The 16,634-nt window shown below is 46.2% G+C and overlaps 5 protein-coding genes across 5 annotated transcripts; 2 read left to right on the top strand and 3 right to left on the bottom strand.

The window, feature by feature from the left end:
• Nucleotides 1-4,220: 4,220 nt before the first annotated feature.
• On the bottom strand, nt 4,221-6,786 carry GGS25DRAFT_113427 (phospholipase D/nuclease). Its single transcript, XM_049256059.1, has 9 exons — nt 6,005-6,786; nt 5,787-5,945; nt 5,515-5,726; nt 5,406-5,443; nt 5,217-5,351; nt 5,021-5,169; nt 4,766-4,962; nt 4,627-4,700; nt 4,221-4,554 (listed from the first exon to the last, which is right to left on the bottom strand). The coding sequence occupies exons 1-9, from the start codon at nt 6,635-6,637 to the stop codon at nt 4,406-4,408; spliced, it is 1,746 nt and encodes a 581-aa protein (XP_049119843.1). The 5' UTR covers nt 6,638-6,786; the 3' UTR covers nt 4,221-4,405.
• A 1,164-nt stretch (nt 6,787-7,950) lies between these two features.
• Nucleotides 7,951-9,180, bottom strand: GGS25DRAFT_517973 (uncharacterized protein; the record flags this gene model as incomplete). The annotated part of the gene is made up of 1 exon (XM_049263466.1): nt 7,951-9,180. One exon carries the CDS (start codon nt 9,178-9,180, stop codon nt 7,951-7,953), a length of 1,230 nt encoding a protein of 409 aa, XP_049119842.1.
• A 1,204-nt stretch (nt 9,181-10,384) lies between these two features.
• GGS25DRAFT_113389 (RING/U-box) lies at nt 10,385-11,233 on the top strand. The gene is made up of 3 exons (XM_049256058.1): nt 10,385-10,591; nt 10,653-10,802; nt 10,855-11,233. The coding sequence occupies exons 1-3, from the start codon at nt 10,472-10,474 to the stop codon at nt 10,951-10,953; spliced, it is 369 nt and encodes a 122-aa protein (XP_049119841.1). The 5' UTR covers nt 10,385-10,471; the 3' UTR covers nt 10,954-11,233.
• Nucleotides 11,198-11,661, bottom strand: GGS25DRAFT_517971 (SPC12-domain-containing protein; the record flags this gene model as incomplete). Its single annotated transcript, XM_049263465.1, has 3 exons — nt 11,198-11,410; nt 11,487-11,546; nt 11,611-11,661. 3 exons carry the CDS (start codon nt 11,659-11,661, stop codon nt 11,198-11,200), a joined length of 324 nt encoding a protein of 107 aa, XP_049119840.1.
• Nucleotides 11,662-13,535: 1,874 nt separating this feature from the next.
• GGS25DRAFT_512823 (cora-like Mg2+ transporter) lies at nt 13,536-15,478 on the top strand (the record flags this gene model as incomplete). Its single annotated transcript, XM_049262827.1, has 2 exons — nt 13,536-14,839; nt 14,899-15,478. 2 exons carry the CDS (start codon nt 13,536-13,538, stop codon nt 15,476-15,478), a joined length of 1,884 nt encoding a protein of 627 aa, XP_049119839.1.
• Between the last annotated feature and the right edge of the window lie 1,156 nt (nt 15,479-16,634).

Raw genomic sequence — 16,634 nt, 5'->3', positions numbered from 1 at the left:
ATTGTGTCGACGACTGTCTAAACTTGTAATTGTTAGAGAACAAGACATCTAGATATGATGAGGTGGGGCAGGTATACTGAGTTGAGGCTGTGAACTTTCTTCAAGCAGCTGGGAATTGGTTTGGTAATATGATTTGAAGATTGAAAGGTGAAGGATTGATTTGAGGTTAAAGACGATAAAGGTCTGCCTTGCAGTATGCAGGTCGTAGGAAATAAAATAAAGATGTGATGGCCACGAACTTATATGGAAGCGATATACGTACCGGAAGCTCTTGCAGCTGGTTGTTTACCTTTCTAGAGCTGTGTTGACCCAGAACTACCATAAGCCGAGGTAGGTGCTTAAGAGTATGAAGGCGTGGAAATGGGGAGAATAAGAAAATAGGTTAACGAGTTGCTGGGTTGTGGGCTGACTGTTTGTTTCTTGGACCTCGAAAAGAAGCAAGAGGTAGTAAGAAGTAAGCAAGAAGCAGTAAGACGTAGCAGGAGCTAAACAGATTAGATCCTGGTAGAGAACCTAACAGAGGAAAGAATGGACACGAGAGTGCACTTGGAATCAACAAGATTGGGAAGTGGTCATCGCCTTGGTGGTAGGTATTACTTGCAGTAAGTAGTACGAGAGAATTTAGTTGACTGGTGGGTAGATATGGCTCTTTCCATACCACACACCTTCCTCTCTACAGAATACCTACCCTGCCTAAGGAATCTACTTAGGGATTTACCCAGTATCTGAGTAGTTACGGGGTAGGTGCTTAAATTTTCTAGGTGTTGTAGCAGGTACTACGTATGAAATGGCACGATATCAACTATGGAGGAAGCCACGAGTGGATCTTGCTGCATTCTACCTGCTAGTTTTCACTGTGCAGCTTAGCAAGATCATCTCACTATTTTTTCTTCAATATTACTCAGAAACCTACTATGTAAGTCCACCCGGTAACCGTGTTGCCATCACTTGGGTTTGAAAAAAACAAAACAAAACCTCTGTGCTGTCATCTCTTTTCTCTAGTTCCTCTTGTTCCAAACTCCAAACTATTCCTCCCGCTTATCTATCGCCACAACCCCAATCACCCCGTCCCTTTCCACCTGTTGTGTTAGACTACACGTAGAAAGACAGCCTAACCACTAACCTATGTCCTTACCTTCCCCAGGTTGACTATCTCCACATATAGGGCGAGTGACTCTAAGTGTGTAGTCCTCTATAGGGGCCAGTAGTAGGTAATTATACACTGTGCGTAGAACCACTCACTATTGCCTGTGAAGTTGATGGTTGGAGACTGGACTAGATTATTGAACTATATCCAAACCCCATTCTACATCGCGACCACTCGTGGCCTTTCAGTCTGTCCAATTCAGCCATTATTGATCTATTTGGGAGAACATGAGGAGAGTAGGTGCTTCACATGGGTTACCTCCCGGCGCCATCGGAGACCTAGTCACGGCCTACATAGCTTAGGGCATCTATTAGCATCATGGATACATTGCCGCGAACATACACCGGACTAGTTCTAGATGACGGCGGGCCGGGAGTGACGCGCCCGAGCTAGGGAGAATACGGCAAGCCGGACACAAGAAGAGAACTTGATCGCCACATTCCCCTACCCTTGAATTTCTTGAAGACGGTCCGGGGTAAAGTAGTTTGGGACAATCACATGTAGTATGTTCAACAAGTTATCAGATACCAGAGCCGTGTTGGTATTCATAAGGAGTAGTACATAATAGTACACATTTTTGACATGAAATTTAACATTACTATCTTTCGGCTCACCAATTTATGCATAATTCTTTATTTAATAAAATTTCCTAGTGTCGTGTACCAAAGGCGGGTAATGATATTGATAAAGTAAAAGTAACTCTGATTTTTGTAAGGGTATCTACCTACCTAGGTAGATGGTCGACTGTTCCACAGCGATAGATAGTTCATGAAACGAGCCAGGAGGATATTGCTCCCGTCACCTTATCATCCAACATAGTTGCTCGTAAAAAGCCCGGGGACTCGAATTGAATTGTCCGCCCCTGGCTATTTGGTCCTCTGCCAGTCCCCTATTATTCAATGTGACGCGAGGATGACCTTGGAGAAAAGAGCTACATACAGAAATAGAATAGTATGATCACAACATACACAGTACCAATGGGACTAAGAGAGGGGAAGGTGACAAAGTTCCTTGGGCAAGTTACAGCTATCAAAGCCTAGGTTTACCTTGAAACTTAATATTTTCCGCACCTAGCCCAGCACATTGAATCGAGGCACATTATGTCAACGATGGATAGGCACCAAGACTAATGCCAAGGACTGACATGAAGCTCAACCTCGAGTATGGGTATCCTAGCTCAAAAAGGGCCCTCTCTAAACCCGCTTAGGGCTGACAAGTCCATATTCTAGTCGATCTAAGAAGCAGCGCCATATAAGAAAACAGGGATATAGCTACAGAGCTATTATGAGGAGGGACCAGCTGAGCGAAGCTTATGTGTAATAGCACATTGACAATGTGTTAGCGAGAGCACAGGACTAGCTCCGGTCGGCTGGATGGGCAACGATTAGACGTGTATCCTACTGCATGTTTCCGACGTGAAGCCCTAACGAAAGCTATGGAATTAGTAAAATAAGCACCTTTGATTCAGGTGCGCACTGCTGCGTATTACACATATTCGAAACCCCTAATAGTCGACCAAGACTAAGACGTATGGTATGGCATGAATGGCATGTCTTGATAGACTGTTTTTGCAATTGGTGTCTTTGGGATTCTAACGGAATCATCGGATAATTCATCGAGAGACGCTACTGTATTATTGCTAGATGCAATAGCTCATATGCTAGGACCTTGATTGCTCACCTCCAAACTATTCCAGCCAAGCGAGCAACGGAATATCTGAAGTAGGCGATAGCCGAAATTCTGCTCAGTATGCAGGTGCCTATTAGGTAGTCTAAATCGAAAAGTGGTCGTCGTCATTTTAAGCTGCATCTCACTGTTGTCTATTGTCGCTAATTATAACTGAAAAGGTCAATTCGTCTGAAAAAAGTGCTCGTTTATGCTGTGGAGGTAGTTGGGAAAAAAGGGGGCGACATGGGGTTCTTGTATGCCTCAATTTAGTGGCAGTGATAATTGTCTGGACTAGGATAAGAACTGCAAAGTAATAGGAAGATGAGCTAGTATTACTCGGGATATATGTAGCATCAATGTCTATTAGCTACTAGTAAGCATCTAACCTGGGTGAATGTTGCTGTTGATGACCCACACATCCGATAGCGCCAGATCGGAGGTCGGGCCCCTTTTCTAGAATCAGACCCTTTGCTGGGTAGGCAGGCGTTATGTAGTGAGGACCGAGAAAACTCTCAAATTTGTTACCAATAGTATAGTCAAGGTACCTTAGAAGACTCGCAGCGTCTAAGTGTTTCTTCTAAATATGTTAGAGGTAGAAGATATTACTCATTGTGGTCAATACCCCTCTGCTTGAGGTCCGCATAGGTCCGCATAGGCCCTCCCTGAGGTGTCTGTCTCCTTTTCAACCGCCTCACACATGTATAGGAGAGGTCGCTAAAGTAGCATGAGGGGTACGTGCAAGCAAAAAATTTGGGGATTACTACCCAGGTCCGTTCTCATCCATGGAGTGAATACGATATCATCATTTCGCCCAATTGCCTTTAAAATGCAGGTACTGGATCAGTAAGTTGAATGGTTGCTTACCTAGTTGAAACTCCAACCATCAGCTCGGTAAACTTGCCGAGAATGAAGCAGAATGCCATCATGGCATATGCTATCCCCGAAAAGTAACTGAAAGGGGAATAGTCGATCACCGATTCGGGAGCGGTCGTGAAATGTCTGGTCTACTGAATCGAACAACCGACCTAGGACACCGATGATATACTGTAAACCTTAATGATAGCATGGAAATACCCTGCGTTTTGCTCTACGAACCACCTGGAGAAGTCTTTCATGTGAACATAGGTGGCGTGATAATTCTGCCCTCAGCTTCAGAAAATTTTGTAGGCTCATAAGCAAATTCAGGTGGTTATGGTGTGTATACTTGATTATCTGTGACATGATTATGAATTTGTGTATAGAATCCTGTCCTTTGTATCACCAAAGCCATACCGGGGGTAGGCGTACGAGTGGTTGGGTAATAGGATCGGTGACGAGACAATAATAGCTTGTCAAATGACCACCAGAGGCAGGCCGCTTGATGGTTTGCATACTCGACGGCGTGGACCCATAGCTAAGGCGCATACTACTGTCGCGGGGATCGTGGGACACTTGCTGTAGATCACCCGTGGTGCCTTATGACCTCGGCTGAATGATAATGTTCCGCATTGCCACTAATCACTAGACGTTGATCTAGTAGCTGTCCATGCCTTACCAGTAGGTATAGTACGACAAGGTAGGAGCCTCTAAAATGGTGCGATTGATTACAAGTCAATTCTCGAGAAACAGCCAGGGACGCTTGGATTTCGAAGCACCGTACGCCTCGCCAGGAATTTTCATCGGTACCGGGATGCTGTTGCTGAAGTCAGATACATCGGATTGCGGCAGATTGTTGCTCGAATCCTGAAGTGGAATGGGAACTGTGATATCTGGAGTTAATAACCACGAATCAAGATGACGAAGACCTATGAAACGCCCCCATCTATACTTACCTATCACACCGCATTCCCAATTGCGACAGGTAAGTTTTGGGTTACCAGTTCCCCTCTCCTTCGTTAGGCGGCCCCTGGATTTCGAGATAACATATTAGTATCAAGGATAAAAAGCGAGCTTTACTGGATATTTGCTTACCATGCACTTTCGGAGAGATTTGCGCTTCCAACATAGGCATATGCAGCTGAAGGTTTGCTTTTCTTGGAATGACGGACCATCATGAGCTTACTGTGCATGAGAAGGCCAGATCTGACACTTTGGGCATCGCGAATTAACGCGCGAGGAAAGGTTGCCGAATCCCACCATTTGGATTGGACACATATGGTACCCGCAGCCTAGAAGACGGTCAGTCATGTCTGTTCAGATCTTTTATGCTTGATAAGTAGAACTGACATTAATGCCACCACGACTTCGAGCTACCGTGTCGTGAGATGGGAAGTAGATTCGAAACTTGTCCTCCAAATGTGGTCTTACGTTTGTCGGCGTCTTATTCTTGCTACCCTTCGTGGTTCTCGTTTCGTACTCTTTCATACCGTTGTCCCCTACCATCATTAATTGAAGTATAGATTGGCGGTACGATCAAGCTCACCTTGCGCGGCATAGTATATTGCTGATACCAGGTCCATATTTACTGACCCTAGCGACGATGCCATGAAGTCAATCTCAATATCTTCCGTAGTCTGGAGACCAAGGGATGCTACAGCACGACCGAGACCACAATAGCCTACATTATCTAGTCAATAAATTGCGAAATGAACAAGAATATATGAAGACTTACCTGTTCGCTGCCACTTGTCACCCACATGCGACGATCCGCTACTCAACAGTTAGCATGGAAGGAAAACCCAAGAGGGCATCTTTATGAGTTTGGGTGAGACTAAGCGCACATTGTATGGACGAATCTATAACGGTTTGCTTCCGTAAAGTCATAGTTGGCTAGACTGCGTAGTAGGCTCTCTTCTAATCCTTGGGCCTCAAGGAAATAACGGAGCTCTTCGCCGAATGGGCCAAGCTGGTTAGACGACTGCGATTTCTGATCTCTGATTCGGGGAAGGTCTATAAGGAAGACCATATTCTCGATGACTCCTGTTTCGCCCCACTGCAAAATTCGGTAAGTAAAATTAACTACTACTATTAGAGGGAGGGCATGTTGACCTACGTCGTAAGGAACAAAATTGCCCGTAGGGATGACTACTCGTAAGTATTGAGGGTATTTCAGTAATTGCAACTTTGAATGCATGTTTCCTGTTTGCATCATGGGTGGAAAGCAGAACCTAATGGCCATGCCTTTGGGCACGTTTGCTTTCATCTCTTCTTGCTGTACTTATTATTAGTTTTATTGTAGATGATAGCTGTAGGAAGCTGTGCAAACCATACCTGCGCCTTACTTGAAGCGAAAGCAACGCAGACTATCTTAGTTTTGGCGCAGTTGATCTTGGAGAACATCCATTCCTCATCCCACTGAAAGGAGCTGATTACGGCTAGTTCAAGTTCGTCTTTCTGCAATACCTCCTCAATCTTGATGTCATCCTTACGAGGGAAACCAGTAGCCCATGTTTTCTTGACGATGCCTTTCGGGTAGGGAAGATTGTGAGGCTTGCCTTTGGTAGCTACCATGACCGAGGACTCAACATCAAGCTTGGGTCTTTGGCGAGGTCCCTGTCCTTCCAATTCGGGCTCTGGGGCCTTTCGTTTACCTAATCTCGCCAGCCGCTCTTCCTCCATTTTCTTCCTATCAAGCCCCAGGGCCGCGAAGCTATCCGGTACTGTAGGGGCAGGCTGCTGCGAAGCTAGTGGTGCATCCTTGGGCGGCTGCTTGATGGACATATTTTTGGAATCCTTAGTAATTGGAGGATATTTGGGTCCATTGTCCAAGTCCTCATTATCCTCATCGGAGCTAAGTTCAATGGGTTTCTCGGATGAGGCATTGTTAGAGTCTTGCAAAGACAGGGCTATAGCGTAGCGTAGGGCAGCGTCCTCATCGCCGTCGAAAGATGTAAGATCATCCATCTCGAGTATGCTGTCTAAATTAGAATTAAACTAGCAATAAGATTTGCAAGATGGCGGGACAATGTTCCAAGAAAAGTAAACGAAGGACGGGGTTTCCAAATTTGATCTTGGATGCATGTTCGTAAAAGGAACATTGTGATGAAAGCGCGTTGGGAAGTTGACCAGAGCACGGCTTAGACACGGGATCACGTGAGCTTCAAGGTATCTATTCTTTCTACCAATCAAAGTGACGTCACTCGCACATGGACACCAATATTTACCAGGTACCAAAACCAACATTGAAACCTCCAGGGCTATAATCTAGGTACATAGTGCATAGTACCTAGTTACATGGATCCATTTGGATATGATATCATACATACACGTATCTAGCAACCTTCACAATCATATATAGCAACATAAATGGAGTTGATGATATACTACGACCTAGAAGGCCTCTTATATTGTTTGCTGAAGGTCTGGGTTAGTACTTAGGTACGTTACTGGACCTATGGCTTGGATATATCACCAGAAAAAGTTTATGAGTTTTCCTTATGTCCTCTCCTTTCCCTCCCCTCCTTCTCTCCCTCTTCGTCTCCTCTTCCTCCCCTCCCCCTCCCCCTCTCCCTCTTCCTCTTTACCTTGTGGTCGACGCATCGTTTTGATGTATGAACACCATGCCCCTTCTATCTCCCCACGCTACCCACGCTAACCCTTCGAACCATCTCGAAACAGATTACGAAACGATGATGTCGTCCGAGGTTGAAGCCGTCCCTTCATGCCGATCCTTTTTTGAATGTTGCCTTCAACATCAAATGTGATCCTGTTCCGTCTAGAATCCTACCCCTGGATTCGAACCCAAAGATAAGTAGCCGTATATCCGAGACTCCAATTGACGAGTAGCCCTCTCGTATCAAGGACACAGTCCAAAAAAGCCCAAGACTCGAATATCGCCGCCACCCAACTAATGTACCGCAGTCAACCGGGTGAAGCCCAAGCCTCCCTTGTACCGTAAGACATTATCAAATGAAAGTGGGCAAAAGGATGCATTTCCGTAGAGTATTTCCCCTGTATGATGCTTAGATGCCCGATATACCGCAACTATGACTATCCCTAAGTTTCATAGTGTCATCGGACTCCGTCCCACCAGAAAAGAAAAAAAAAGTGATCCTAATGGGAAGTAGAAACACAGAAACGAAAAATAGTAAGATAATGAAATAGATGAAGTGAGGATTAGCCGCAGCCAAAGCCTATGTCGACAATGAACCGTACATCCGCGTATCAACGCCCGTAACACCGTGCCGAAGCCTTAATTCAAAGGAAATTAGACGTAATTAATGTAACGGCAGAGAATGATTCGGAGAGTCAAGTTTGAGCATACGGCGTAGCCCATCTTCCATCGCGGTTAGCTGTTCCGATCGGTAGGAAGTAAGCTCGCCATCTACGGGTGGAGCTGATGACTGCCCACTCTGCGCATTGGCGGTTAGAATAGATGCCGGGAACATGCCGCGAGGTAGGCGATGCGGTGGGGTTTTATGAGCCGGGTTCTCCTGCCTCGGGGATCGCGGGTGAGCTTGCTGCCAATTGTGAACGGAATTCTGCTTGCTCGGCGTTTGTTGCTGTAATCGATCTTCACTAGGACTCAGTTGTCCGGTGAAGAGGTAACGCTTGAGAGCGTGCGACGAAGAATTCAAATCTTGGCTCCGAAGAGCCGTGGGCGTAGATTGGGCAGAGCTTTGATTAGATCGAGCAGCTCGCATGCGTTCATTGTACGGAGTGGAGAAAGCGGGGCCGACTGGCCAGCCAGGGTTGCCGTCGAGCTCATCTGCGGATATGCCCAAAGTCATAAGGCGTTTAGACAAGGTGGTTTTAGACGAGGTGGTACGTCGTGCTTGTAGAGAGCCGTTGGATTTTGGGAAGGTAGAGAACTCCTTAGGCGACTCGTGGGAGGGGGGTGGCGAATATGGACCAAGAATGGCCGCATTGGGCTGATCAGAACTGGCTCGACGTGTTTGGGCCTTCTCCTTTTCAGCTCGGTCGGCACGGAAGAAGAATTCCAAGGGAGACTCTTCTGCTCGTGGGATAGAGGGGGGGCTAATGGGACTTCCATCAGACGAATTGTTGCTGGTTGAGTAAAGGCCCTGTTCTGGGCTGGAGGCGGCCTTCGTGCTGGGGGAGTCGACGTCGGCTTTACTGAAGAAGCTTGGGATCGGTAACGCAGATGGAGCAGGTGATGCATGAAAAGTTGAGCCTGCGAAGATGGCAACATTATCGTCCTTACGTTCGGCAGAGGGGCTCAGGCTCTCTGGAATATTTGGCCCTGGCGTCTTATGACCATTTTTGTTACGGGGCTTGTTATTCTTGGTACGCTGCTTCTGGTTCGTCGAACTGGAGCGCAGCGACTGCGGACCGCCCGTGGTGGGGGTGCTAGGGCTAGCATCATAGAAGGACTTCTGCTGAGGAGCGTCGTTCTCTGAAGCGTAGATTTTCTGTGGAGTTGTACGAGCCCGACCGCCTTGACGGCGACGGTTAGGTGTCTGCTTCTGTGATTGTGTGGGTTGCATAATGACACGGCATGTATATGAAAGAAATTAAACAAGGGAATGGTTGTGCGAAGCCCGATGCTAAAGAGATAGAAAAGCTATGCGAGTTCGTTGTGGTGGTGTGGTGTAGTTTGATTTGGTTTGGTTTGGTTGGATTGGATTAATTGGTGATGTCCTGCGACAAGGCAATGCGGGGGAAGGGAATCGGAGATGAAGTTAAGTAGAGTGAAAGAGAAAGGAAGGTAAGAGTTTTCAAAGCGCAGTTGTTCGTGACGTGTAAAGGTGACTAGATCAAATAGGTGGTCGTCGTATGATGGAAGAGAAGAGGTTTTTAGATGATGTGGGATAAGGTATTCGTTGGGTGCGAGTTGATTTCGGGTCAGACATATTTGTGTTGTTTGTTGTTGATGGAAGGAAGCCATGGAATTGAATGATCGCAGGAATCAACGGGGGAAAACCTGGTGGGCTGTGATTGCTTGCTCTCAATGGTAATTATGGGTCAATGTTTTATAAGCACTGTGATCGTGGCTATGTGTGCCGTTGAACTGAGTGGTTTTGAGTGGAACTAGGTAGCGAACTTTAAATTATGACTGGGAATTTGATTATGGAAGTTACAGTACTAATAACTCTTCAAACTGTTCATTAGTGCGGCTCTAGCTTCCTATCATTGGTCAAGATCAATTTTGGTGGAGAAACGTTGGATAGATTATGTACCTAAGGCTACTTACTAGGTGCCTAACGATCGATAAAAAGTACATTTAAGATACAATGTTATATATACGTACTACCATACAACTGTACAGTATTATAGAAGTACCTTCCTAGTACCTTACAGCTTACTATATACCAGTACATCAATGATATAGCCTGGAGGGGCAACCTGCAGATGTCACTGATGAATGCCTCCAGTCTTATCCGCCTACCTTCAATGTTCTTACCTCAGGTTTATGCTGCCAGGCTGCTTGCTAACTTTACAGCAACTACATACTAGAAGATACCTAACAACCTTGAAGGCTAGAACATTGAACAAAGTGCTTCCTCCTTACCTCTTCATTGTTTCTGATTGATCATAGCACAAACTTGCTCACCTCAGGTATAAACAGTTGCCTTAGTCTTCCATACTTTGTCTATTTGTCTATAAAACAGAAACGGAAACAGAATCAGAAATCAACAGACCCGATACATACCCCTCCAAACCTCCCGCTCCACACTCCCGCAGGCGAAACCAGCGCAAGACAAGCAGATCCGGTCTATTACCTATCGAAAAGACAATATAATAACGACCCCTCTCCTAAAACATACTACTACTACAATGGCGGACGTCGATATGACTGATGCGCCAAACACCTCCACCTCCGTGGCCAAGAAAGAGCGCAAGGGCGGTGACGTTGACAGCAAGGGTGATGCGAAGAAGCGTTTCGAGGTGAAGAAGGTAGGAAATATATATATGGATCCATATCTTCAATGCTATTATACTAATACGTGAGCTCTAGTGGAATGCTGTCGCCTTATGGGCCTGGGATATCGTCGTCGACAACTGCGCTATCTGCCGAAACCACATTATGGATTTATGCATTGAATGCCAGGCAAACCAAGCTTCGGCCGCCAGTGAAGAGTGCACCGTTGCTTGGGGGATTTGCAATGTGAGTCGCATTCACTCTTGATATGATACATTTATCGACTAACAATCTATAGCACGCATTCCATTTTCATTGCATATCTAGATGGCTTAAGGCTCGACAAGTTTGCCCATTAGACAACCGTGACTGGGAATTCCAGAAGTATGGTCGTTAAGGTCGTAGGACGTCTATATCTGAGTAAGACCGCGAAGGACTTCTCTAGGCAACACCGGCCCCATATCATATCATGTTCTTATAGTGCCATAACACGCTTCCGGGACACTTTATTGCAGGGTAGAATCATGCTAGCATAGCAGAATCGATTTCATTAGGATCAAATGCTATCCTCAAACCCTATAGCTGCCTGCCTGTTCCCAAGAGACCCGTAGCTAGACGGTTAGGTACGAATAAATGACATTTCATTTCGCAAGAAACTTCTCATCGATGACTATATTTTGTTGTGTACTCGTGATTGCTGGTAGGCCTCCAACGGGGAGCCATTTGACGGGATGCTTATTGTAGAAAGGCCAGGGAGGGACGACGACAAGAAAGGTGAGGGCGGTACCGCCGAGGCCGATCTTTAGGGCCAAAGCAATGTCTTGGAGGAGGAAGCCGACGAGGAAGGAGATTCCCTATGTCATGCAAGTTAGTAAATTGGTAAAACGTCCAGTGGCGAATATGATCGTGGAAAAAGAGAATAGGTCATACTCCGACGATTAAAAGAACAGCAGTCGCTAGGATCTCAGATAGTTTCTGGCCTTCAAAATCCTATAAAATAAGGGCCCGTTAGCATTGCCGATTGGCGCAAGTAAGGTACAGGATATTAACGAACAATTTGACCCTCTGCTAAGTCTCTCACTTGTTCCAAAAGCTGTTCTGCCATCTTCTGTATGCTGGGTGTTATGATACTGCGGAATGGGTGTAGGTCGTGGTCGTGGTCGCGATAAAGCCTAGATAGATGATGGACAATTAAGCTACTTGGCCAGAGCATTGAACTTAGAAATATCTAGATGCGGCTACTGAGGCGACGTGGTAGTAAGCGGTACATACTACCTACAGGAACCGTCCAATAGGAAATATTGAATGGGGAAACATGCTTTATGCTAGCGTTGCTAGTACTTCGGTACCTTTGCCTTATTAAATCATACATGTACAATACATAATAGTTAGCCGCTTTCCCCAAATCGGCAAGTCGTAACAATATCGACCTACTGTGTAAGTAGCATCTCCGACCTATCTGACAGATTCTGACTCAAATATTGAGTAAAAGCGAGTATTTTACTAGGTATTGATAGATATCATTGATGTACAGTGTAGGTCCCTTCTACTATAATCAGATATATACCTAGTTATTTGATACTGTTGTAATATATTCAATTGTGATACAATAAAGGAGCATCCGCCCAATAAACCGCATTTGATGAATATGATGTATTAGACTATCTCAAGCGAGCACAAACCCTTCAACCATACAAGTGCTTTTCTTATTTAAGCGTTACTTAAATCATTACATCTAGGTCTATGATATATTTATCATCGCAAATATAATTCGCACGTCTATAGTCCATGATATTTAACTATTTTAACAGTGAATGTAAGTGAACTACGTACATGTGGGTCTACAGTTCAAGATTTCAATGTTCCTCCCGGAATATTCGCCCCTAGAGGTCAATTAGCGACAATTAGCGACAATTATCCCCCTGTGTGACTGGTCCAAATGTTAGTTTGCACCGTCGATAGCCTAATATTTTTTTTAGCGGGTCCTCACTCAAACAAGCAGAGACAAAAAAAAATCAGCTGCTTTAACGCTTTAAACCCGACTAATACATCTCACCACTCTTTCATTTCACAACACTCTTCCAACGACAACTTCATACTTTTCATACAATTTCAGTCTTTACCCAAGACTTTTCTATTCATTTTTTCTTATAGACAGACTCCATTCAATCATCTAGTGCTTGTTGCGGTGCGCAAGCCTTTTGACTAACTTCATTCGAGAATCTTACTATTCATTCTCGTACATCATCCATCCATCACGACTATTTTCCGATCAACGTCGATCCCCGAGACAATTCTAGTCATCGGACTGAACGACCTTACTTGATAATCGCTGTTCTCAATTCTTACCAAAACCCTCATCCCACAAATTTAAATCAGCAGCATCAACCAATCACCATTCTATGTAACCAACGCCTTTCGACGAACTTCACGACTTGCGCCATTTCTAACCACGTCCGATTTCTCTTGCGGTAAATACCGCCATCTTTCTTACAACCACCAAATTGGCGGGCCTCAACTGCGACAAGTTTTCTTTCTCCCGACCGCTTCTCGGCCCTCTTTGCTGGGTCTACAGCGGCGTTAACAAGAAGCCACCATAACTTGATTGTCGCAATATTTGTTTTGACTCAAGTCATATCTACTTCTTCACCTGTCTATCTAGGTATATAGCCTACTTGTTTCGGAAATCCGAATCAGGCGCTCATCTTTGGTATTGGTCTGAACATCACACCAAACTCACCTTTGCAGTCGGCGTGCTGCCACGCCTGCTGCAAACTGCTGATGCGGCTAGATTGAGAGCATCACCCACACTATGTATGCCTTCCCATAGCCAGCACGTGGAAGGCTTCCCTCGACCGGAGCATAGCATCCGATCACCTCACATCAAGTCGAGTCAATAAGCTGTAAAGGAGTTTCTTGGGGTTTTTTGGCACCTAGACATATTCAGCCGTGTATAAACGGATGACGATCATTACCAAAATGTCAGAACACGAAGGAACAGGCTCGGGTTCGGGTTACAACACCCCGGTTCCGGAACTTGACGATCACCGGAACCAAATTGGTTCTACACAAAGGCCCGAACGCGCTCGTCGCGGTACTGTCGATACCTTGTATGGTTCCCGCCAGCACTTACAGCCCACCGCCCCCTATTCGCCATCCGATGTAAGAGTCCGCGACTTCGAGGAAGCTGTCCTTGACGAGGACGACGGGAGCGTGTCTCCCATGGCATCCCACAGCCGCCGGCCAACCTTCAACTCTACAAATGAACAGCCACGTGGTGTATCTCCCCCGAACTCGGTGAAGGCCTTTGCCGAAGCTCGACGCCGAGAGCGTGGCTTCTCTATAGACGATCGGGCCCAGAAGCAAGAGGAAGACGATGCACTTCGCCGAACTTATTCTTCTGTTAGCCGCAGTAGCCATGCGAGCCAACGCTCTAGACGTAGCAGGCCTGGCACCTTCGTTGCTGATGATGCGGCTAGCTTAGCGACGAATAAGACCGCGGAGGAAGATGTATGCTTCCCTGTACAAGACGAACACCGCCGAGACCAATTGCATATTGATTTCGACTACCTCGAGAACTTTGTCGCATCTGAGAGTGCAGCTCGCAGGGAGAGTCTTGTAGCTCAGGGGGCGATTCGGGTATTCCCTAATCTGAGACCAAGTTCAGCGACCCCCCCACCTTTACCGATGGTTACCGTTGACGGTGATTACATCAATCTTCCATCCGGGTCCTCTGATACCGATCCGGAGAAGACAGCCGACGCTCCAGGACCAGCATCGAAGCCAGCCGATAAAGAACATCTCGATCCCAATCGGTTCAGTTTCTTCTCTTCTGCCTGGGAATCAACTATCCATGCTGCCGAATTTGGTGACCTCGTCTTACCGGGCGAGGATCTACGGGGTCTGTTCTCGTTTCCTCGTGATGAACCAGATGGTGTTTGGTGGTTAAATGTCAATCAGCCGACCGAAGAAGAAGCTCGGACCTTATGCAAGGCCTTCGGGGTGCATCCATTGACCATTGAAGATATCACGACCCAAGAAGCACGCGAAAAGATTGAGATCTTCCCCTCGTATTACTTTGCTTCTTTCCGGTCCTTCAATGTCGTCGAGGACGATGATGGCCCTGATTATGAGCCTTATAACATTTATGTTGTTGTTTTCCGCCAGGGCACACTGAGCTTCAGCTTCTCTCCGAATAGCCACGCCTCCCATGTCCGCAAGAGGATCTCGAGCCTAAAAGAATATGTTTCTTTGAGCAGCGATTGGATTTGCTATGCCCTAATGTAAGTCCTATTGCATTTAAGAGTTAATATGAGAACTGAGATACTGACAAAGCGTATAGCGATAATATTGTCGATTCGTTTGCTCCTGCAATCCACCGAATTGAATTGCTCACAGAATCTATTGAGGACTCGGTTTTTGTTGCTCGCCCCGATGATCAGCACATGTTTCTACGCAAAATTGGTGGTGTCCGCAAGAATACCCTTGCTCTCATGCGAGTCCTCGGGGGCAAAGCCGACATCCTCAAGGGCTTCACGAAGCGTTGCAATGAGGATTACAAGGTCACTCCGCGCATGGACATAGCTATGTACCTCGGTGACATCCAGGACCACGTCGTCACCATGATGACAAATCTGACCCATTTTGAGAAGATCTTGTCCCGGGCTCATAGCAATTACCTGGCCCAGCTCACCATCGACAGCATCACGCAAGGAACCAGAACCAACGAAGGTCTCAGTAAGATTACCTTCCTAGCCTCCATCATCGTTCCTCTCAACGTGGTCACGGGGTTATTCGGGATGAACGTCAAGGTCCCCTTCATGGATGATAACAATACGAATGCGTTCTTTGTCATCCTAGGAAGTCTGATCTGCTTCTGCGCAGCCTGCATGATGGTGGCGCGTAGGATGCGGCTTATCTAGTTGATCAGACGTATCTGTCTCCCCTGGTATAAGCGATGATGGAGAGTGCCGGTGTAAATATAGAGATATCCTTTTGAGCATCCCACACAATGCGCTTAGCCATAGGAGGATTTTATTACTGCTGCAGCTCGGGTACATAGAGTGGTATGAAGCTGGATTACTTATCACTTAGATCTTTCACACAAGATACCTCCACCCTTACGTGGTCTTACCTAGGTTCCTAGTAGGCCATTAATACAAAGATTTTCTAGTTTAACCACTGGTTCCATTTGAGTCTTTAGTAGAAAGATGTCTACATAGTGAGCCGATATCCTTGTTTTCCTTCTTTGTAAGATAAACCACGCATCAACCAGTATGTAACGATTAACCTACATAGTACATCGTGGAGTACACTCAACTTCATGGTAGGTACCTAGGTACCTAACCTAGGCATTTGTCTTACCCCTTTGTTCTATCACTCTCTCCAATGGGTTTGGACACGTCTATGTAGTTAGTACCTATCCAAACGCCCCCCCAACACACTTATAGGGTGGGTCACTGGGATACACACAGTAAGTTAGCAGCTGATCTCGTGTGTGTGTGTGTGTGTGTGTGTGTGTGTGTGTAGGTTAGGTAGTTGGCTCGGACAGGAACCGTGTGCCCCGAGGGTTGAGAAGACACATGCGGGATGATGAGCTGGGCGGCCTGGGGGGCCTAGTTAGTCGATATGATGGATAGGTATTAGGTACTAGGTAGGCAGTTGTTTGCTATGTAGGTTAGACGGAAGAGGGAGGGATGGTCGCCGCGTGGCTCGTGCCGGTAAGGCCCTGGTGAAGAATGGAACTTGCTGTACATACTTGTTGGTGTAGGGACCTAACTAAGTACCTAGTAGAATAGGGGCTACTATAGTACCTAGTGCCTACAATCATTTCAGCCTTCGCTACCTACCTACTCCTAGAGCGGGATATTCAATGCTCGATGAGCCTACAGAATCTAATATACGCGGTGAAGCCTTGACACTAGTACCTGCAGCGAGATTGTAGCTAAGCTTCCCCTTTCCACGCCTCGGAGTTACGCCTGATATACACGAGGGTATCACTACCCCTAGGCGCCTAGGACATTACACACAAGTGTGGGCACATTCACAAGACCACAGTAACAAGCACGAGAGATTCAT

Source organism: Hypoxylon fragiforme, assembly GCF_022984875.1.
Source record: "Hypoxylon fragiforme strain CBS 206.31 chromosome Unknown GGS25scaffold_2, whole genome shotgun sequence".
In the NCBI taxonomy this organism is placed as follows: Eukaryota; Fungi; Ascomycota; class Sordariomycetes; order Xylariales; family Hypoxylaceae; genus Hypoxylon; species Hypoxylon fragiforme.
Note: the sequence above shows the minus strand (reverse complement) of the source record. Positions and strands in the feature narration are given on the sequence as shown.

Excerpts from the sequence above, each read along its gene's own strand:
- GGS25DRAFT_113427 (XM_049256059.1), bottom strand. The coding sequence starts at position 6,637 with ATGGATGATCTTACATCTTTCGACGGCGATGAGGACGCTGCCCTACGC. Across the intron at positions 5,946-6,004 it reads TCGCTTCAAGTAAGGCGCAG|CAAGAAGAGATGAAAGCAAA; the intron begins GTATGGTTTGCA and ends TAATAAGTACAG. Across the intron at positions 5,170-5,216 it reads AATATACTATGCCGCGCAAG|GGGACAACGGTATGAAAGAG; the intron begins GTGAGCTTGATC and ends TAATGATGGTAG.
- GGS25DRAFT_113389 (XM_049256058.1), top strand. The coding sequence starts at position 10,472 with ATGGCGGACGTCGATATGACTGATGCGCCAAACACCTCCACCTCCGTG. Across the intron at positions 10,592-10,652 it reads AGCGTTTCGAGGTGAAGAAG|TGGAATGCTGTCGCCTTATG; the intron begins GTAGGAAATATA and ends CGTGAGCTCTAG. Across the intron at positions 10,803-10,854 it reads TTGCTTGGGGGATTTGCAAT|CACGCATTCCATTTTCATTG; the intron begins GTGAGTCGCATT and ends AACAATCTATAG.